Below are 23,121 nucleotides of genomic sequence, written 5' to 3'. Positions count from 1 at the left end.
TTTTGTTCCTGGGTATGGGAAAGGAAGAAGAAAATGCATTTTGGGCTCTTTAAATCAGGCGCATGGAAGACACATGAGGCGATGAAAAGGAGGTGGGAATAGGCGGCACCTTCTGACTCAACCTCCGGTTCAATGTTGCATTAAATCATTGCGATGGTGGACTTTCCTGTTTTGTTGCGTCATGGAAGCATGGCCAGTAGGAGTCATCGTAGTTAAAGAACATGGTACTTTGTCACATCTGCGAAAATGACCAGGCTACCAGTTAAAAGTAAATCATGTATGTAAACAGTCATGCTAGGATTTTATGGGTGATTCCTGTTTTTTTACCACATATTTGACTGTCTGTTTTCTGAAAATTGGAATGATTGTATTTTATGGTTTAAACATTTTGTGAGGACTATACCATACTTAGCCATGAGGAATGCATGTTTGCCAAGCTCAGGGGTTGAAAATATTATAATTATAGCATTTCTCCAGACGTTTTCCACCCTGTTAGGGACATGTACATGGTAATCACAGAGTTTAAATAATGTACAAGTCAAACAATACTGAACTTTTCTGGGATACAATGTGTCCCTTTTGCTATGATAAAAGTTTTATTCTTGTAGCATTAACAGTTTTAATTTTATGAAGAGTACAATGTCAGAATAATGGAATCTGTGCATTTTTTGTCCCCATTTCGTTGTCTTGAATGAGGAATTTTATTAACTAGAAATAAAAGTATATGTAGATGCATTATATGTACCTCATATAATAATATAATAATAATAATAATACCACTGTAGTAACATAAATAATTAAGAAATACACTCATATAATAATAATAATACTTTTTGATTATACCATTAATATTCATTATCATACACAAGAAATACACTCAAATAATAAATCTACAAGTAATTTTAATGAAAATAATAAATATTCGTGTACAATTTCTACTCGGTAGGCTGCATATCCCATACATAGCCTAACAGGGTGGAACCTAACAGGGTGGAATATTTCTAGCTAATTTAGCTCTAGCTCTTTGAGTGAGCAACATTTAGCTAGCACACACTCTACAGCTGATCAGCATTTAAATAGCTATTTTTAACATGTTTTAAAAAATATTTTTCCCAATAAATATTTCCCATAATATGTACTAACAGGGTGGAACTTTAAGGGTGCCTCAAACCGGTGTGTAATATAAAATTGAGAAAAATACAGGAGAGAGTGACAGTTAAAGCTTACGTTAGTCTTCCAGTTGAATTTCCCCCCAAAAACAAATGATGTCACTTCGTGGAAATGGCTGCATGGATTTGTAATCTTTTTAGGGAGCCAAGAAACTAGAGGCTCACAGGGTGGAAAACGAATGTAGGGACATATAATATATTATATAATTACAGAAAACAAAATAAGTTTCACCAGATTTGTTTCTTTCTCTAAAGGTAGTCAACCCTAGTCTATCAAAATAATAAAGAATAAGTTTTGGTTTTTATAATTTTATAGTTTATATTAAACACACAATAAAATAGGTTTGTTATAAAGATTTGTCTAATTTTATAAAAGAATAAGAGCCAGTTAAACACGAGGACATGAATATGTGGCCCAAAACAGGAATCACCCTTATACAAGATTTCCTTAATGACATACAGCAGTGGAATTTGGGAAATTTACTACAAGCCAACCTGGCTAGTTCAGTAAAAAAATTCCACACCTCAGGCGAGTGGGAGAGCTTAATGTCTAGCCCTGCGAACACAGGAAGAGAGATTTCTCAGGTTTACCAGGAGCACCTTTAAGAAGACCAGCCATAGATCAGCATCCATGGGTTCTCAGGCTGTTCTGGGTGAGATCAGTGATCATCTTCATTGTTGGAATAACACTGTGGAAAAATGGGTTACATGACAGACAGGCAAAGTGGAAAGCACTACTCACTGAAGAACACAAAGGCTGGTCTCAAGTCTGCCAGAAACCAAAAGGAATCCTTAAGAGTCCTGGAACATGGACACGTTCTAAAGTAGAACTTTTTGGACAAGATTGCCTTTGCGTCAATCGGTGAAAGTCGAACAGCACAGTCCATAGGAGCCAGAGTCATTGTGCTTTAGGAATTTGTTTCTCGTTGAAAGAACAACAAATCATGCTCTACAAGAGAAGGTTCTAGAGGACCCTTAATCCGAAACTGATGTGGGGGCCATGCAGTAATGACCCCAAACCAGGCCCGGCATCTAGGGGGGGCATGGATGGGCTTGGCCTGCCCCGAGATGACCTCGACCCCCCCACTGCACCTGGCCTGTCAGATAGGAAAATAAATAAATATATTGTAAAATAAATTAAAAGCTGGACTGAGATGAATTCCTTCCATGCTGATATTAAAAGTAGTTTAATACTGTATTGTAAATGAAACAGGCATACATGACTGTTAACTTGGAGCTGAGCAGAGACTTGCTTTTCTCACTAATTAGCATACAGTTGTGGGCGACAGAGTGAATCTGGATAAATGTGGCGAAATGGACCTTTGAAAATATTTTAAGCAACGGAGATTCCACAGCTAAGCCATCCGCATCACCAGTCACCAAGTCTACCAGACGTCAACTCTTTGGACAGGTCAGTCGAGTTTGGTTTCTCAGCTTGCTTAAGATTAGCACATTTGCCTTTAACTTAAAATTTTGTTTTTTTAGCAGCTGCTGAGTTGTATTATATGCACATGGTCTTCTTACTTGTGCAAACTAAGGTTACGATGTTCATGTTTCATGTTGGTTGTGCTGCCCCTGGTTCTGACGTGTCAGTTTGTCATTTGCTTCACCAATGAGTTTCTGTCAGCTGTGGTTTAAACATTGTTATAGCAGCATTACTGGTATCACTCTGACGCTCTTCTTACCCCCCCCCCCCCCCACCCCCCCATGTATGATGCATAGCTTTGGTTGTGGCACCTGGGCTGACCCAAACACACCAAAAAGTCATAATTTGATTAGTTGAAGAACAGTACTTTCAGACCTCCAACCTACTCAGATGTTGTGGTAAGACCTGAGATGAACAGCTCAAACTCACTCATCCACAAATGGCCCAGAATTAAGGCAATTCAGTGTGAGTGCTCAAACTTGAATCATCCAAGGTTAGAAGCAGAAGAATATGCCAAGAATGTGAAGCACGGAGAAAGTTAGGCCAAATATGTCTCACAGCACCGCACTTGTATCTATAATTTAAATGAAAGATTTATAAATAATGTATCATCATCTCGCCTTCAAGTGAAAATTGAAAAATTCATAGCCCGGACCCTCCTACTGTTTCAGAGACATGTGTAGGTCATCCTTAGCCTCAGGTGAAACACCACACTGACCTGCCCACATCTGTCCTGCTAAATCAAGCTGGAATTCTCATTTTTCAGTAAAAGCGTGATTATTAACTTTGATCCTAGAGGGCTTTAAAAACCCAATACAAGGCAAGGTACCATAGCACTGATGGTGTTTGAGAAGATGACCCAACAGTGCTGAAAGCAGTTCCTATTCATAGTGTTCATCCGGACAATGCAATCTTTATAAACACACTTCTTTTTTATCTCAAGTTACAAGGCCATTTGTCAGTACTCCTCTGGTCCTGAGGAGCAAGCTGTCACACATATCATAATGATTCTCTTCATGCATCCATCCATCCATCTATTCATCCATCTATCTATCTATCTATCTATCTATCTATCTATCTATCCATCTATCTATCCATCTATGTAAATTCAGCATCCTTCCAGGATGAGGAGAATTTTGTTTTAGTTCTTTTAAAAGCAACTGGAAACTGGAGAAGGAAAGAGATGAACTGTAGTGGGCACAAAGATAGATAGATAGAGAGAGGGGGGGTTAGGGTGCAGAGGGTTAGGGGTTGGAACAGATGTTTTAAAAAGACAGCACGTATATTCTTCACTTTCATCGGGAGTTTTAAAAAGTAAGAACAAATTATAGGCCTATATGAGATTCCTGAAACAAGGAGTTCAACATTAATGACCCTCGCAGAAACAGCACGTTAAACAAGGCCGTCAGCTACACACGGACATCTGGCTCTATAAAGGTAAAGTTCATTTTATAATTAAAGGCTAGCCCAATGGGGTTTAATAACTTGTTAATTTCACATTCAATGGCGCATACGTGAGGAAAGACAGCAGTGAGAACCAGATCCTCATTATTCTCATGCCGGCAGGGCACTTCAATATATTAAACTTAAGGAAACGCCCGAAGTGTGTGACATTAGAAGAAAAGTTAGATACTATTATGTTGCTTTCCTCTACAATGCACACAATTTATCTGCAAGTAAATTAAGTATATTCACAAAAGTTTGCATCTAATTTGACCACAGACCCTAAGACTACAACCAACGTCGCCTTGACTTTCACAGAAGCGTCTGGACAAGCGTTCAGTGGGGTGAGTTTCCCGAAGCCTTCTTAACGCTACGTTGTTCGTTAGTTCTATCTTTTAACACAGAACTTAAGAACGACGTAGCGTTAAGAACGCTTCGGGAAACTCACCCCAGATCAATAGGCTTCAACGCTTGCTGCATGACGTGACCACAGGACGACCCGAATTGATAGATCTTTCCACCTATAGCATTTCAGAAAATTCACGCGAGCCTCGCGCCGAAGGTTGAACTGGCCAATGGACGCCTTGGATAGGCGGGACATCGGGAGACTCAGAGACACGTGTACAGAAAAGCAGGAAGTAAATAAAGTGCAATTTCATTTGCTCCCAGAACGGACACGGTAGGTGAATTTCTTGGGTCAAATGAATTAAGTTTTCGAGGAGTTAACTTGTCACCTTCTTTGCAATATAAATTGCGATTTAGTTCGATGATAATCATGTTAAAATGGTAAAAAAAATTTCTAAAACGGATAAAAAGTAACCATAAACCCTAGCTAAATTATTATTAGTCTTTACCTGTGTAGGTTTCAGTTGTATATATTTGAACATTCTGGCAAGAATGGCAGTATTAATATCTATCTATGTCTGTATTTTTGTGGAAACGTGTTTTTAAAATGCATCAGTAAATTAAACATGCTCTCCGTAGAAAAGGGGTGCCTCTACGGTACTATCTACGCATAAAGACAGGGTATTTTAATTGTATTACTCTTGATCGGATGTTTTCCAGTCTTTCATTACGCAGCCAGACATATCTGTTATGCACGTCAGCTGCTTTTTCCTAAAAGTTTCAGTCCCGATAGGGCGCCATGGTGTGCCAACCTGTTGCTTGTGTCATTTGTGTTTAAGAGATCACTCCCGTACTGAGGCAGGGTAGGATCTCGGGCACACCTTTTGTACACCCTGCCCAAGCCGGTCCCATGATACCAGGCTACAGCCCGGTGACGCAGGCCCTGCTGGGCACCGTCTTCACATGGGGTGTGACGGCTGCCGGCGCAGCCCTGGTGTTCGTTTTTTCCACGGGACAGGTACGTACGTCTGTGATCGCAGGTCCATCGGGCTATGAGGTTGCCTGTCTGGGTCTGTGTACTGTATCCGAGGTTGCCTGTCTGTGTACTGTACCTGAGGTTGCCTGTCTGTGTACTGTACCTGAGGTTGCCTGTCTGGGTCTGTGTACTGTACCTGAGGTTGCCTGTCTGGGTCTGTGTACTGTACCCGAGGTTGCCTGTCTGGGTCTGTGTACTGTACCCGAGGTTGCCTGTCTGTGTACTGTACCCGAGGTTGCCTGTCTGTGTACTGTACCCGAGGTTGCCTGTCTGGATCTGTGTACTGTACCTGAGGTTGCCTGTCTGTGTACTGTACCCGAGGTTGCCTGTCTGTGTACTGTACCCGAGGTTGCCTGTCTGGGTCTGTGTACTGTACCCGAGGTTGCCTGTCTGTGTACTGTACCCGAGGTTGCCTGTCTGTGTACTGTACCCGAGGTTGCCTGTCTGTGTCTGTGTACTGTACCCGAGGTTGCCTGTCTGGGTCTGTGTACTGTACCCGAGGTTGCCTGTCTGTGTACTGTACCCGAGGTTGCCTGTCTGTGTCTGTGTACTGTACCCGAGGTTGCCTGTCTGGGTCTGTGTACTGTACCCGAGGTTGCCTGTCTGTGTACTGTACCCGAGGTTGCCTGTCTGTGTACTGTACCCGAGGTTGCCTGTCTGGGTCTGTGTACTGTACCCGAGGTTGCCTGTCTGTGTACTGTACCCGAGGTTGCCTGTCTGGGTCTGTGTACTGTACCCGAGGTTGCCTGTCTGTGTACTGTACCCGAGGTTGCCTGTCTGTGTACTGTACCCGAGGTTGCCTGTCTGGGTCTGTGTACTGTTTATGTGCCTCAGCAATAAATAAACAAAAATCCGATTCAGTCATGGAGGTGGTGTGTATATAGTAATTTAATAAATGCTCCCTAATGGTAAATTCAGGCTAGTCTAGTTGCTCCTGTGTTTTATATTCTGTTACTTCCTCCAGATTTGCCTAAGGCAGGATTGCCGCAGCTTGTGGTTGGTTCCAGAGGAAAAATAAATGAGTGGTGGTTTAGAAGCGAAGAACCAAAAAGTGAGGACCTGAGTTGCTCTGTTCCAAAGGTGTTTACAGGCCTCGCCTGGTTTGGCTTGTATGATTGCCTGTAGAATAGCAAACTGACTTTTCAAGTTGACCTATCCGGGTGGCCTCAGGTGTTTCTAAGCACCTTAAACGGTCTCTTCCAAATGGTACCAATGTGTAAAAAGGCAGGATTGTAGTATTTGCTTGCTTAGCAGGCAGAATTTGACCTTATTTTACCATGTATTTACTCAGGTTTGGAAGGATTACCGGGTGTCCTTATGATCACTGGTTCAGATGCTCAGTTGCCATGTGACATGGAGTTTGGTGACACAGCCATTATGGCTGAAACGGGCAACCGGATATGGGTGAGGATGCTGCTGAAATCCACAGTAGGTGGGACTGTCACATGCTCCCCGATTGGTTTAACCCCTCTTCCTGTTGTTGACTGTTGTGTCCTGTTAGCTGAAACAAAACTGCTATTGGCAGTGCCATGCGGCTGTTGGGGCTCACTGTTGAATCATCGTGCGTGTGCTGATCTTTTAGCGACGTGCCTCATTTGCATTCCTGAGTGCTTACAGGTGCACCCAGGGGGCTGCTAATCAGCTAAACGTCGCTTCGTGAAATAAACGCCTGCATTTAATCAGCGGCAGAAGGCCGCCTGGGTCCGCTAACTTTAGCTTTAATCTGATTGTCCCACTGGGTTGCCGGACTGAACCACCTGCCATGGTGGGGGGGACTTTATGCGGATGCAGGAGGGTAGGTGAGCTTAATGCACATGGGGTGAAAGGAGAACAACAGAGAACCTTTTAGGTTCCAGCTGACGGAACAGTAGGCTACCACTTGAGCTTCATACACCTTCTGGGGCTGCCAGGAAGCGCTCTGCCCTGAGCTTTGTGTTCCATGCGGTTCTAGGCCACGTCCATCTTCTTGATGTCCAACCGTAGCCCTCAGAGCCAGGGGCTTCCTGCTCTAGGCCTCAGGGACACCACCTGCTTGGCCTCCTTCCCAGGCTCATGGGGAGTAAGTCCCATGCGTTCCTGCCATCTCTACACACAAGAGAATAAGCTGGATTTTGGGCTGTAGAAGGTTCTGGAAACAGAGCAGCTTTGTGGTCTGGCGATGCGTGCTGGGGCTCGGAGGGGCAAGTGGATCCATCTTATGGGATTTCAGCAGTAAGGCCGCTTTTCCACCACACCAGGTACCATCATTTTGGTGCTTCAGAAAAGTACTAAAATTACAGTGGTTCTTTGTGTTAGTTTTCCACTGGAGTAAAAACTGGTACCGGTGCCGAATGTCATCACAACGATGAGGTCGGGTATTTTGTACTGAATTTGAAAAATGGCTAATATTAAATATTAATGGACTGGGTGGCGTAACTGAAATCTAGGTTGAGATCAGGCCTTTTCATACCTTCATACTGTACGGACATTATAGCGCAGGGGTTTAAGTTTGACTAAAACATTTTTACTCTGTCATGGGAAAAACAAACTTAGCAGGCTTTGCAATTTTATTGATTGTTCCTTTTGAAGATTATCTAGTATATGTTTAAAAAAATCAGTTTAAAGTCTGCTGCTTTTGCATGAGCGCTGCATGTATTCTCCGAGACGATTATAATTATTTTCATCCTTGCTGTTTATATCACTGCTAGACAGGTTTGTGAGAAATTAGTTTATTTTGAACTTTTTGTTTTATAAATATCCCAATATTTATTACAACATCATGATATTTGAAACTTTTCTAATATTGTGCAGCCCTGGTATATTATACAAAATACTTTTCATTGCTTGTTATGGCATTCTGATCTTGTTGTATCTCTTCTTCCAACCAGATCACAATTTAAGCTTTGATCTCTTCCTTTGTCCACACATCCATTAATAATAATAATAACAATAATACTACTACTACTACTACTAATAATACTAATAATAATAATAATAATAATAATAATAATAATAATAATAATAATTATTATTATTATTATTATTATTATTATTATTATTATTATTATTTATTAACTTTGTTTATCACTGTTTTCTAAGTTTGTAACTTTTTAAAGATGGCGGTTGTATTGTGTTTAGAGGCAGGTTACTTGCATAACCATTTGACAAAGAAAACGTTTGCAAGTCCTACCCAAGGTACTAAAGAAGTACCCCATACAGTTTGGTACTTTAGGTACTGGAAGTTTTAGTACTGGTACTTGAAGTCAGTGGAAAATGGACAGTATCGAAAGAGTACCTGGTGCAGTGGAAAAGCACCCTAAGACACCGGTGAAGGGGCTGTGCTCGTCACCATCATCTTCTGCTGCGGTGCTTCCGGTATCCAGCCTAAAATGAAATGCTTCCTCTGAGTGGTTACTACTCCCCTCTGCTCTATTGGCGTCGGCATGATGCCTCGTGGCATGAGACGGCTCAGTAGGGCCGTCCGTCCCTCAGCTCGTCGTGGATTAGAGTCCCAGCTGAGTGAATAAATCCTGGTCTCCGCTAAGCAAACAAAGCCACCTTGTCTACACAGAGTGTGGGATTGTTTGGTTACCTGGTGTTTTTGCTTTTTCATCATCTCTCTCCCTCTCTCCTTCTCTCCACCCTCCTCCTTCCTTCTGCTCTCAGAGACGCATCCTGGATGGGAGCCTGGGATTCGCTGCCGGGGTAAGACACCGTGTGCCACTCCCATCCTTACCTCACTGTAAAGTATTCCTGTGTGTCTACAGGCAGATTTGTGAACCATTTCTCGCTTGTAAAAAGCAGGACTTATATTTGAAACAGTTTTACGAGATTCAAGACCTCTATTGGCAATATGCAACAGGTGCATTGGAAGACGTATTCCAGGGGTGGCCATTGTCACCCAGAAAGGACAGAAATAATGCAGGATGACACAAGAACAATACTGTTAGATACTGTTAGAGGGGTATGGAGGACTCCTAGCGAGGGGTTATTTGTACTGGTTCCACTAACCTTACGCCCTCCTGGTTTTCCATCTCCCCCCCCCCCCTCCCCCCACACACACCCGTTCCATAATCTAAGGCTAGCAACAGATTAGCTAATGCCTGTTTGTTTTGTTTTTGTTATGATTGTCTCATAAAGCATTGTGTATATGTTTCTTTTTTTCTTTATATATTTTTTTACTTGTATATTTATACAGTTTTAGGAATTGTTTTCTATTGTTTTTATTGTCTATATTGTTATTCTTTGCTGATCCTATGGATCCTGTTATACTTTTTTTTTTTTCTTTTTCATTATTGCTGCTGTTCTAAAAGAATTTCCCCATTGTGGGATTAATAAAGTCAATCTAATCTAATCTAATCTAATCTAATCTAAACATTGTTGCATCTCTGAGCAGGCTTATGCCTTTTCGTCTTTGATTCCGCTCTCCGTGTTTGGTAAGGGAAGCGTCTGCCTTTTCGTCTTTGATTCCGCTCTCCGTGTTTGGTAAGGGAAGCGTCTGCCTTTTCGTCTTTGATTCAGCTCTCCGTGTTTGGTAAGGGAAGCGTCCTCCATCGTGAGCTGATAAGGGTTGTCTGGTCTGTCCTTTACAACACATGTTTGTAAAGGGTGGCAGTTCGGTTAGGGTTGGGAAATCATGACCGGTCAGTTTGCTCAACACGTCAAACCCGTTAGTCCGATATTCGAGGCATCCCCCTTCAAACTGTCGCAAGATCCTCAGAGAGACTGCCGTGTGTGTTTATTTCTGCAGCTGTTAATTTTTGCTGAGCCTGGTGTCGTTAAAATGTTTATTTTATAAGTTTTAATGGCAGAAAGGCTTACAAAAGCCAATTTTTCATTATCTGTTTTATAAATACACACTGGTGCTGCTTGTCAGTCTTTGAAACGGCGTTTTTCTTTTTTGTTTTTTAAATTTTCCCCAGTTCACTATGAAAAAAAGAATTTAAAATGAACTAATTTTGTATTTTGCCCACATGAGACCTGGATGATGGCTGATAGTCAAGCAGCCCCCGGTAGATCTGTGGAAAGGGGTGACCCAGCTTGGCTCTCACACAATTCGCCTTGGAAACCTGGTTATCGGGTTAAAGGTTTCCAACCACCTGATCTCTGCATAGTTGTGTTAATTGACCATCTCTCTGGCTGCACACCAGGCCACGTATCTAAGGAAGAATAGGTCTTATATCTGGCTGTACCGCTTCTTCAGTGCATTTGTAAGTCATGTTTCTCATTAAATTTTAACCCTTCAGGGATGGAATCCAAGGGTCCCCCCACTGAGCTCTTAATTCTGCCGGGCGCGCTGTAGACACGGAGTTCCAATTAATATCTTTGGTAGATGATAATTAGCCAGTTTGGATTTCAGAAAGTCTGCTCCAGTACTTCAGTAAATAAGTAGAAAGCTTTTTGGTCTTGATTTGAAGCAGGATCCCTTTTTAGCGGTGGTGGTCGTCGGCACATTCTGGGGAGCGAGAGCTGAGCGGTCTTCTTTACACGCTCACCCGTGTCTGTTTCCTGTTGCCGTGCGCCACTCTGCATATTGTTGTTCTCCTCATGGTTGTTATTGAGTTGCTTTGATCCATTATTCTGTGGACAAGGTGATTAGTATGGAGATTGCACCGTTTAAATATGCATTCATGCTTTATTATAATCTAATTTGTGTGTGCATTTGCAGTTTGCTCGGGACTCCATGGCATTCGGGTGCTGGGGGGGGGGGGGGCTACGGAGCTCCCAAAAATAAGAGAGCAGGCAGAGAGAGGAGAGCCCAGCCCTCCCCTACCCCTGCTCCTGTTATATTTCGTTAAGCCCACCTAACATGAATCAGCCAATGGCGTTGAGTTCCTAGAGTTCCTCAACTATGAAGAAGCCAATGGTATTGAGGGCCAAAGTTCTATAGACATAATTAAGCCAATGAAAGTTATTGTGATGATTTTTCACTAGAATTACAGGTTCCAGCTGACCCAGTGGCTGGAACCTGTAAAGTACATCTGCAAGATGTGCCACTCACTCTAGATAATTGCTCACTCGACAAGAGTCAGTGACATTTGTTTCCCGGTGAATTACAGCCGATCCATCTTCCTCCCATGTTAGTCTGTGTCCCCCAATAGTACACAGATACTTTATTAATTATCGATCTTATTCCAGCCCCCTTGTCATTAAACTTGTGGTGTAATGTGTAACTTACCTTCTTGCAGTCTGTGCTTTTAGTATTGCAACTCGTAATGGCATGAGATTTGAATTTTCACTTGCTGATACACCGGTGTTCATAAGTCTTCCTGTACCTGGGAAGTCATCTTCAGGAAGTGAAGTAAGTAAAACTTTATGTACAAAATGCTTTTCACTGACAAAAGTCCCAAAGCGCTATATAAGTCTGAAACAGTCAAAACTTACAGTACATGTACAATAAAATATATAATATGAATAAAAAAAATCTAGCCAAAAGTTTAAATAAAACATGCCCTCCCGAAAACCTGCCCCCACACCGGTCCTCCATGGCTCAGGGTCCCCATCCCTGCTTCAGGAAGTCGAGATCGTCCAGCTGGGGATCATCCTGATCGCCGGTTGTCCTACAACCCTGCTTGTAGTTTCCACGTTAATGTGAGTTATCTCACTGACTGGTTAGCATCCCTCTATGAAGCACTCCACAGAAAACTCGAAACGGGGGGGGGCTTTTGACCCTCTACTCTTGGAGCCTTGTGCTGCCGGTCTGTTCCGGGGGGAGGATCTATGCTTCCGTAATCTGGGTGGAATAACAATACAGCGGTCATGTGACACGACCTTCTGGGTAGCCTGGCACCTCAAAACGCTGGACGAATTTTAAAGGTGTCTCAGTGGGGGAAGTTGTAGCTATAAGAAAATTTGGAGGGAAAACTAAGTAAGTAAAGAATTAGTAATAAGGTACTAAGGGTTTTAATGGATCTCGGTCATGGTGAGCTGAGAGCAGACTTTATCCTGCCTGCTTTGATATCGCTATCATTAACGGTAGGATGCTGCCCCTCATTACTTACACATAGCTATTTGAAAATTAAAAAGGTTTGTTCTACTTGTCATTTGGTAAAGAAACACAGGCCCTTATAACAGACCTGCTGAGAACATGAATTGCACACTAGTTGCCAGCCGTCATTGCAAGCCGTAATTAAGCTGCTCGTGCTATTCTGTGAGGCTGCAATGAATTGTGGGTCGCCTCTTAGCCCTGGAGTGAGAAAGCTGGGACTCGGTGAATGTTTGTGAATGACGCATTACGGACGGCGGGACCGGCGACTATAATTGACCTCAGAAGGTGATGAGGGTTCTTGTGTGTGGCTCAGCAACTTTGGATGCTGTGTCTGTGATCAGAAGGTTGCGAGTTCAAATCCCACATTCGGCAGAGTGATTTTACCGCTGGGTTCCTAAGTAAGACCCTTAATCCTCAATTGCTCCAGTGACTGTCTGACTTTCTCTTTAAAATAAAGTGTTATTTTGGTTAAAAGCATCGACCGAGTAAAAATAAAAATAAAGAAGAGCCTGTTTGTGGGAGGAGGAATGTGGGGGACCTGCTAATGTTTCTTGAAGGTATGGAGAGCTTAAGGAACCTGGACCCTGCTGTGCCTTCAAAGGCTTCCGGAACCTTCCTGAAGTTGTGTGTAGTCTCGTTTTTCCACCACTGAGGGACGCACTCATTCCACTGCTCTTCCCGCCGTGTGAGACTGTGCTGCGTAGCTGTGCCATCGCCTCCATGCTGACTCTGCTCGTCTCTGTGCTCCACAGGTGATGTTGGCCGCCTCCTACTGGTCACTGCTGGCCCCCGCCATCGACATGGCCGAGGACTCGGGGAAGTACGGCGCCTTCGCCTTCGTCCCCGTCGCGGTGGGATTCACCCTCGGTGCCGCCTTCGTCTACCTGGCTGACCTCCTCCTGCCGGTGCTGGTGAGTTGTTCGGCTACTCTAGTCATGGTAACATGGAACAACCTATCTGGAGAGCCTGTGACTTTATGGTGCCCCTTCTCTTTAGAGGAGCTCGGCCTTGGGGGGGGGGGTTAGAAACGTGTAGTTGTACATGCCCCTGATCTGTCTGTGTTTGTTTGTGTTTCCATGACACCGGCTTGTTCTTGACCACATCTATGGTATATTTATGTTAATGATTGGGGCAGGTTTGATGGCGTTAACTAATCGGTTTAGGGTGAATAGCGATACCTACAGGAGGAGAACATGGGTGGCCTGCCTTCTGCTGTTCTCCCCTTGGAGAGACAGTTGGAGGGCAGAGCCAGTGTGGATCTGTTATTATGAGCCCATATCACACTGGAGCCAGTGAAAGGCTCCCACTGGGAAATGGGTCCCAGACGTACTACCTGTGGATTCGGTTCTGTGCCTGGTTCCTGACCTGATTTTAGACACTTGTTCTTCATCTCGTCTCTCTGGCAACCAGCTCCCAGCTCATTACTCACCTGTTAGAGGTGGTATAAAGATTAATGGAGCCTGCAATTCGCTCTCGAGTCTGCGGTCGGGGGGGCTAATTGCTAATAGAACTGTATAAGCAACTGGGAAGCCGAACGCCCGGACGGGACATTCCTGAGAAACGTCGTCTGCGTGGTTGCCAGGAGTCAACGTCAGCTTGATGCTGGAAGTCTTGTTTGCATCTGTGCGCCTTTGGCCAGGTGTGTGTTGACATTAAACCCCCCACCTTGACACCTGTAGAACCTGATATCATGGGGTCAGCCCCCATCCACCCGGTTGCCTTTGACCCTGATAGTCTGTAAGACACCAGGGAATCTGAGGATTGACTGCCGCCCCCCCGTCTAGCGTCCATGTGTTTGTGTGTTTGGGGGGGGTGGGTCCTCCTCTAGGGTGTGTATATGGCTTTCGGTGGGGTGTCTGGGCTTTGCGGACTGTTTGCACAGCTGCTGGTTTAACATTTAGCACTTAAGTCTGAATAATCGGACCCAAACTGTGCCAGTGTTTCTTGGCTCAAATTAACACCCCCCCACCCCCCACCCCAAGTTCACGAGGATACAGTAAGTATTCTGCCTCTCAGGTCCAAACATTTAACCACCCCACTGGATGTGAAAAATGATTTATGGTGGCACCCAACCCATCAGACATCTGCTCTGGTTCCCTGTTCACTTCCCCGCGGGGGGGTGTTCATGCTGGGCACGGGTGGGGGGGAAAGAACAGCTGACTTCACCTGTTCCCAGCACACTGCTCACTGTCTGCCCCAGCTCTGTGGCAACGGCATGCATGGGGCCCCCCCTGTGTAAACTGCGGGCCCCCCCTGTAGCTCTCCTGTCCGTTGCTGGGGGCCGTGTTTGTGGACGCAGAAGCCAGTGCCAGGGCTGGGTGAACGGGTGGGAATTTCATTACAGCACTTCATGGGAGGCGGCTTCCCAGCATGCCCCCCCCCCCCCAGCCCTCACTGCGTGGACGAGAGATGTCCTTAAACAAATGACGACACTGGTTTTATGATGGTTTACCAACTGTCTCTGTTGAAAGCTTGCCAAAACTTCCCTCATCCACCTCGGATTAACTGACCCTCTCTGGCTCTGGAGCTGATTCCAGCACGTCGGTTTGTGGATGGTGGCTTTTCCCAAGGCTTCTTACCAATGCTGGGAAGTTTCTGGGTTTTAGCTGATCTACTGGTCTGTTTATCCTGTACTGGCACTCGAGTGACAGACCTGGAGACTAATGGATACCTGGCATTGACATCCCTTCCTTCTTGCTTGAACCAGTGATCCCCAGGCACAAGTTTTACACCTAATAATAATACTAAGTTTTATTTATATAGTGCTTTTCATACAGTGATGTGGGCACATTGATATATTTAACAGGGAGACCATAAAATAATGCATTACAATAGTCCAGACGGGTAGTGATGAATGTACTGTATGAATTGTGTTTGTTTCAGTATCTTTCACATCGTGGTAAGAGTGCAGACGAGCAATGTTACGGAGATGAAACACATGCTGTGTGTATCAGTGAGCTGATGTGTGGCTGGAAGGTAAGAAGCTGACCGAAGATGACACCCAAATTACGGACTGATGCCGAGGATTCCACCAGGATCCCGTCGACATCATTCTTTAGCCCACAAAAGGTAGAGAGGAAAGATTTAGTACCAACCAATAGGATTTATGTTTTTTCAGGGTTCGGTCGTAAAAAGTTAGCTGTCATCCAGTGTTTGATTTCATGAACACGATCAGTCGGTGAGGCTGGTGATGATGATGCAGTTGGACCAACACTTACATACAGTTGTGTGTCACTGGAACAGCAGTGGAAGCTGAGACCATATAGACGGATAATTTCACCTAATGGGAGCATGTAGATGGTAAAGAGAATTGGACTTAGAACAGACCCTTGAGGGATACCTTGTACGACTGAAGCAGTGGCAGATTTATATTCCCTGATCATAAATACATAATACTGATGATCATTGAGGTATGATATGAACCAAGCAAGAGCAACACCAGAGATACCAATACATGAAAGTAAGAAATTATGGTTCACTGTATCAAATGCACTAAAGTCAAGGAGAGCTTGAATAGTGGCCATTCCTGAGTCTGCAGTCATAAATAAGTCTTTGGGTACCTTAGTTTCAGTGCTGTGTTGGGTTCTGAATCCAGTTTGAAAAAGTTCAAGCAGGTTATGCTTTGAGTTGAGCAGCAACAACGTTTTCTAAGATCTTAGCCATAGATGGAAGATTTGACACTGAGTGATAGAACTTTAGATGTAACGGGTCTAAGCCAGGTTTTTTTTAAATGGCAGCAGTTTTTAATTCATTTGGAACAACACAAGTGTGGAAACTACAGCTGATGAAGTGAGAAAAGGGAGCAGAAAGTTTGCCAGTGCAAGCCTTGATTAGCAGAGTAGGGGCAGGATCTAGGCAAGTAGATTGATTTGATTTAGACATTACCTCAGCAATATAAGTTGGTGTAGTGGGGTTAAATTTAGATAAACTGGAGATTTAGGAGTAGAGTCAGTCATCGGAGGTGAGGAATGGTTAGTAGAGAACCTTGATATATGGTCATAATTTTTCACTGAGAATTGTCCAGAGATGAATTACAGCTCTCACAGAGGGATTATAAGTTTTAACCGGGGTTGACAAAGTCAGACTATAGAAAAATGAGGTCTAGGGTGACAAGTAGCAGAGTTGATAAGGGTGAGAGAGTACTTTGAACGCGCAGCTGATAAGGCGTATCTGTATTCCTTCCGGTGTCCAGTGTAAGCCAAGGCATGAACAGTGAGAACAGTCGTCTTCCAGAGTCTCTCCAAGCGGAGATAATATTCTTAATATTACAATAAGTTAAAGATTTTTTACTTAATTGATGAAATTTGAAACTAAATTCAGTCAGCTTGTGATCTGAGATACCAATGACAGAATCAGATGTACAGACATTCTGCAAACCAGTGCAAGAAATAAGATCCAGTGCGATAAACATAGTCAGTTAGAACTTCTCCCCAGCTATGCCGGGACAGGGAGAGAAAAGTGGGAGAGGGCTTGTGGAACAGGCAGTGAGCAGAGTAAAAGTTCAGCATGAATCCAGTAAGAATCCGCCCATAAAACATAAACGGCATGAAACACAGCAGAGTACGTGGCGAACAGGACCAAAAGCACAGAGACACCGGTGAGAAGCGGCAGCCAAATCGCACGCAGCATACTCTCATCCGGACCAGCATGTGTCCTGTGTTGTTCAAGCAGCTAAAGACGGCCTGTCTGTTCCAGTCACTTTTCATCACAGAGGAAAGTCCCTGTCTTGTGCTAATGTTTGTCTTGTGCCTCCGTAAATGTGACATTCATTTAATAAGTTGTGTTGCAGTGAGGTTCATAGTTTCCTGTGCTGATGAACAATGAGGATGGACTTCATTCGTTTTCTTCCTGAGTTTTGTGCTTAGGGCATAGCTTGGAATTAAAGTGACTGACAGTATTTTCCTTGAGTATGTAATACTTATTGAGGGCTCTCAAGCCTGGTCCCTTGACGACTCGCGGTCCCCGGGTCAGTGTCTGACACATCGCAACGTCGTCTCTCTGTAGCTCAGTGGGAAGTTTTCACATTCTTGGTCGTGTAATTTTAATTGTTGGACTATTTCTCTGATGTTTTGCTGATTAGTCCTGGTTCTTTGGAGACAGCAGTGACCAGATCCAACGCCTGAGGCTTTGACCCGCTATTTGTCCAACAGATTATGTTCTCAGTTTGCCTGACCCTGTGTTCTCCCCTAAGCTCACATGCACCTTTCTCTGTTTCATCCTGGTCTCGTTCCCTTTGAGTTGTTTAACCGTCCTCATTGTCAGCATTCCATTCCAGGCAGTGAGAACCTGGCAGTCTGGTCATCATGGCCCAGGTTACATGAGGAAAGCAGTCTCAGAAAAAAGAACAATACGCAATACGAAATACTGGGAAAATGGTGGTAGGCTTTATGTCGTATGTTTATAGCTCAGCGGGGAGATTTCATGTTTTGTCTTTATAATTCAGTGGGAAGGTGTGAAGTTGTTGGCTTTGTTAAAGTTCAGTGGGCAGGTTTCACATCGTTGACTGTGTGTTTATAGTACAATGGGCAGGTTTCACATCGTTGACTGTGTGTTTATAGTACAATGGGCAGGTTTCACATCGTTGACTGTGTGTTTATAGTACAATGGGCAGGTTTCACATCGTTGACTGTGTGTTTATAGTACAATGGGCAGGTTTCACATCGTTGACTGTGTGTTTATAGTACAATGGGCAGGTTTCACATCGTTGACTGTGTGTTTATAGTACAATGGGCAGGTTTCACATCGTTGACTGTGTGTTTATAGTACAATGGGCAGGTTTCACATTGTTGACTGTGTGTTTATAGTACAATGGGCAGGTTTCACATCGTTGACTGTGTGTTTATAGTACAGTGGGCAGGTTTCACATCGTTGACTGTGTGTTTATAGTACAGTGGGCAGGTTTCACATCGTTGACTGTGTGTTTATAGTACAATGGGCAGGTTTCACATCGTTGACTGTGTGTTTATAGTACAATGGGCAGGTTTCATATCCTTGACTGTGTTTATAGTACAATGGGCAGGTTTCACAATTTTCTCTATAGTTCAGTGGGGATGCTTCACATTGTTTTTTTTGTGTGTTTTATTTTCTGAGAGGTAAAGGTGTTTTTTAAAAAAAATATTTTTGCAAGCCACTTGTGCTGCAGGGTCAGTTTTGGGTGGTGGGCCGGCTATGTCTCTCATCGTGGGGTTAGACCCAATAAGGCAGGGGTGGGCAATCTTATCCGCAAAGGGCCGGTGTGTATGCGGGTTTTCGCTGCAACTCCCTAATTAGATTACTAATTAGAGGACTGATTGGCTGAAGAGTCCTCACACTTGGGTTTGAACAGCTACCCTACAGGTTACCCCAAAAACCTGCATCCACACCGGCCCTTTGCAGATAAGATTGCCCCCCCCCCCCTGCAATAATGTGCGTGAAGCAGGTGAGTCAGGCAGTAAGCATCTGAGAGGTGGCTTGCTGATAAGAGGAAGCGGTCGCCATAGCGATCAGTCATTCGCGATCACATGCGGAAGCCATGGAGCAGCCTGACTGCCTTTGGAAGTCGTTCCTTCGTGTGACGAACCAGTGGACACGTGTGGAAATAATCTGTAGTGGGAATTTTTCTGATGCTGCTTAGTCGGTGATGGTTCTGCTCGGCCCTAAACGCACAGATGGGAAGGTTTGTTTAGGGCAGATGCTGCATTATTTGAAACAACAGATTACTTGATCTCTCCTTACCTGCCCTGTGCCCCCCCCCCTTCCTGGGAGGATAATTGGCCCAAATGAGCAAGGTTTGCTTTCAAAAGGAGTCATTTGATTTCTTGAATTATGGGGTTATGTACGGAAAAAGTGCCCCTTTAAAATGTTGGCAGGTGACGGCTCCCTCCTCTTTCATGGATGCGTTGATGCGGAGATCCTGCATGCTCACACTTTGTAGACTGTAGTCAGGAGGTCACACAGCGAATAAATATCTGGTCCAGCTAGACACTGGGTGGAGAGAGAGACAAGTGGGTGGAGAATGGGTAACGTTTATGGAATTTTGACTTATTGGTCACATTTAGCTTATTTACTTTAACTAGAAGCATCTTCTTTGGGGAAAGCAGTCAGAGTCCCAGGAGCACTTGGGTTTGAGGGTCTCGCTAAGGAGCCCAAAGGCGTAATCACTGGAATTTAAACCAGCGACCGTCCAATCACAGATGCTGCATCCTGACCCGCCGAGCAGCATGCCAACCCCAGGCAGTTGTTCCCACAAAGCGCACGCCGTGATTGGGTGAGAACGTGCCGCAGTTTCCCGCCCTCCGCCGTGATTGGGTGAGACCGCGCCGCAGTTTCCCACCCTCCGCCGTGATTGGGTGAGACCGCGCCGCAGTTTCCCGCCCTCCGCCGTGAATCACCGCCTGTCCTCTGCGCTCTCCGGACTTCGCCATGGCCCAGCAGCGGCTCCTTGCCCCCGCTTCCCTTTGGACTATGACCCGCCATTCCGGTTATTATCATTACAGCTGAATTACAGTCACACTCCACCTCCTAAAACATTTCACACTGCGCACCGAATGTAATTGAATCCAGTGACTTATCTTCAGGAGGGGCATCAATAAACGCCCCTCATTCCCCTGGCTTCCACAGAAATTATTTGACCGCAATTACTGTCTGTGAGAATCGGATTGGCTGGAAGCGGATGTAAGGTATTTATAGATGGTGAATGACCTTACAGACTGATGTCAGCTCTCTGTGAGTGAGGCCACTTGTTACTCTTTCACAGGACAGTTGCCTTTTCAGAACCTATAAAGGGCGACGATGATTTGGCAGAGACGTCCCTGGTTTGTGGTCCCATTAAACATCAGTTATTTGTAATGTTATTAGGCAGGTGCTTAATCCGTTACCTGCTGCCAAAGCCTGATATGTCTCCCTCTGCTGGAGGGAAGGGGCATCTTCATTATCGTCACTGTAATGGTTAAAAGTCAACGTGACTGGGGGAGGAAAAGAGGGGAAATAAATGAATCAGTGATGAGAATGCAGCCCCCTCCAATCCCCCACTCCCACCAACAACTTCAGTCTTCATTTTGTGAGATGGGTGAAAACATTTCTCTAGCTCCTAGCCTAATAAGCTACCGCGGTACAGCCCTGTGTATCTTGTTCTTCCTGAATAATGTATGACTTGCTTCTCCTCCTCTCGCTTTATCATTATATGCGCTTAATGAGCCCCTCCCCCCCAGTATTTATCCGTGGGACGTGACGGCTCTCCCTATGACGGTGGGGCAGCCGTCGTCCGCGCTTAATGAGCCCCTCCCCCCCAGTATTTATCCGTGGGACGTGACGGCTCTCCCTATGACGGTGGGGCAGCCGTCGTCCGCGCTTAATGAGCCCCTCCCCCCCAGTATTTATCCGTGGGACGTGACGGTTCTCCCTATGACGGTGGGGCAGCCGTCGTCCGCGCTTAATGAGCCCCTCCCCCCCAGTATTTATCCGTGGGACGTGACGGCTCTCCCTATGACGGTGGGGCAGCCGTCGTCCGCGCTTAATGAGCCGGCCTGATGCTCGGACATGTGTGAGGCCTCTCTGACTCCGCCGGGACCTCCTTGGTGGTCAGCTTAGGCCAGCATCATTACCGCAGGCTCGTGTAGCATCGTAGCATTAGCGCAGTGCTAACAGGTGCTGGAAGCGTTAGTCAGTGCAGCCTAGCCGCTGCAACCGGCTAGCTCTCCCGTTCCCGCCCTATGCGTTTCCTCCTCCCCGTGACACGTTCTGGAGGTTCTGGATACTGCCCTGGCTGGCTGTCGTGTGGCTATTCGTTTTATTTGGAGTAATAGCAGAATCTGTTGCTCTGGGCGACTGAGTTGCAGACAGTAGCCCAGCCTTCATCTCTTGGGCCTTGGGGAGTCCGCTAACTGTCAGCACTTCACATCTCATTAGTGCCGTTTTTTCCGTCCATTGCTCTCCATGAGTGTCACGGAGTCGAGTGTCTCGCCAAATTTAAAACGCCGCCCTTTGTTTGCAGCATGCGTGGTGGCGAGATCCGCGGCGGTCACGCCAGACCTTTCAATCTGCGCTGACCAGCGTCGTCAGGGATGGTCTTTCGAGAAGCTGCGCTTGTTTACCACCCTCCTCCTCACCCACCCTCCTCCTCCTCACCCACCGTCTGAGAGGCCCGGTCATTGGCAACCTCCGTGTCCCAGAATGCACTGCTGCTGAAATGGTCGCAAATTAAATTGCCAGTTGCAATTAATCATTTGTGAAGGTGCCAGGTTATTAGACGTCGGCCTGGACGTCTGGCTGTGTGTGTTTACTGCTCCGTGTTTCCCAGGACTCTGCTGTTAAAATATTGTGAGTCCTAAATTCCCTTGATGTGCTTTGTAATTTTAAACATGCCAAACAGTGAGAGAGTGATGAGCCTTGAAGCTTGTACATCAATTTACAGATTTAAATATTTCAGTGATTTCAGTGTTTCATGGTTACTCTGCACTGCACATGCACTAATATATAGTTTTTGTTTTAAAAAGACAAGTCAATGGGCTTACTTTGTCAAGGCCTTTTGGTTATATATATATATACTGGAAGCTTTTCATTTCCCAGGAAACTCTGTTGTCCAGGTATTTGGTTATTTCTGCCTGAGACTGACTGGTTTCAGTCTGTAAGGTGCTCATTAAAGCAAAGGATCATTCATTCATGTTTCATCCATGTGGAATAGAACAGTGATACTTAATTAATCGCAGTGGGGAAATTCTCTTTTTGCCTGCCCCGTCTTGCTCTCCATGAGACACACAGACAGGTCAGAATAAGGTTGGGGGCCACAGCACAGGGTCAGCCAGCATGCGGCGCCCCTGGAGCTGGGGCTTAAGGGCCTCGCTCAGGGGCCCAACGGTGGCATTAGTCTACCGGCCCCAGGATTCGAACCTTCCAGTCACAGGTGCCGATTTCTAACCCGCGGAGCTGCACACCTCCCTCTGCAAATATGCCTTCTGTTTGGCATCTCCCAGAATGCACTGCTGTCGTAGGTGCGGCTCCTTGGCGTGTAGGTCAGGCAAGGCTGCCGCTGGCGTGAGGTGTGTGAGGTCGGAGTTGCTGGTAACTGGGCAGTTTGGGAATTATTCAGATGGGGACTGAGCTCTGTTGGGGGGGGTGGGGGGATTCACAGAGATGGGACTTCAAGCATGATTCATGAAGCTTCGCCTACGGGGGAGTGGTCATGAATGGTCATCGGCCTTAAATGTCAGAGAGCCATGTGACACACCTCAGTGTTAATAGCGTGTTGGGGGGCGGGGGTGGACAAGGGCTCAAAAACAGGAAGCCCTGTTCCTACGGCCAAGCGCCCCCCTCCCATGCCATTGTCTTTGTGCCGTTATCGGGCCCGTCCAGGTACGGGGTGGGCAGAGAACACGTCAGGCTTCGTCGATCGCTGGCCGCCATGGACACCGCAGAAACGCGTTGCCGTGGTGATGGAGCCTGCCCCCCAGGTTCTGCCCCGCTGGCAGGTGGGTGCCCAGTTTTACAGGCTGCGTCTAAAGTGATCCATGATCCAAACCTTCATATAAACCACAGTATCTGCGTTTTCAGGGTCCTGCACAACCCGATTTTACACGTGAGCCCAGGTGCGGAGAGACTCTCCTGCTCCTCTTTTGTAGTGGGGGGGGCTGCAATCAACGGGCTCTGATAGCTAGTTTTAGTATTTATTGCGCAGGTTAGCCTCTGATGAGGACAAGCCCTGGAACGTTCCGCCATGTTTAATGCAGCCGCAGCCCCCGGGGATAGTGAATATTTCCTC

The 23,121-nt window shown here is 45.5% G+C and overlaps 1 protein-coding gene across 3 annotated transcripts in view; it reads left to right on the top strand.

The window, feature by feature from the left end:
- Nucleotides 1-4,591: 4,591 nt before the first annotated feature.
- LOC111852246 (zinc transporter ZIP11-like) overlaps nucleotides 4,592-23,121 on the top strand; it is an 81,982-nt gene continuing 63,452 nt past the window's right edge. For 2 of the 3 annotated variants that reach the window (XM_072711942.1, XM_072711941.1), the window contains exons 1-4: nucleotides 4,592-4,717; nucleotides 5,223-5,401; nucleotides 9,065-9,103; nucleotides 13,139-13,297. In XM_072711942.1, coding sequence (XP_072568043.1) covers nucleotides 5,294-5,401; nucleotides 9,065-9,103; nucleotides 13,139-13,297 — 306 coding nt within the window. In that variant the 5' untranslated portion in view covers nucleotides 4,592-4,717; nucleotides 5,223-5,293. The remainder of the gene's footprint in view (nucleotides 4,718-5,222; nucleotides 5,402-9,064; nucleotides 9,104-13,138; nucleotides 13,298-23,121) is intronic. The other variant, XM_072711943.1, reaches the window with a different exon arrangement.

Source organism: Paramormyrops kingsleyae, chromosome 5 (genome assembly GCF_048594095.1).
Source record: "Paramormyrops kingsleyae isolate MSU_618 chromosome 5, PKINGS_0.4, whole genome shotgun sequence".
NCBI classification, from domain to species: domain Eukaryota; kingdom Metazoa; phylum Chordata; class Actinopteri; order Osteoglossiformes; family Mormyridae; genus Paramormyrops; species Paramormyrops kingsleyae.
Note: the sequence above shows the minus strand (reverse complement) of the source record. Positions and strands in the feature narration are given on the sequence as shown.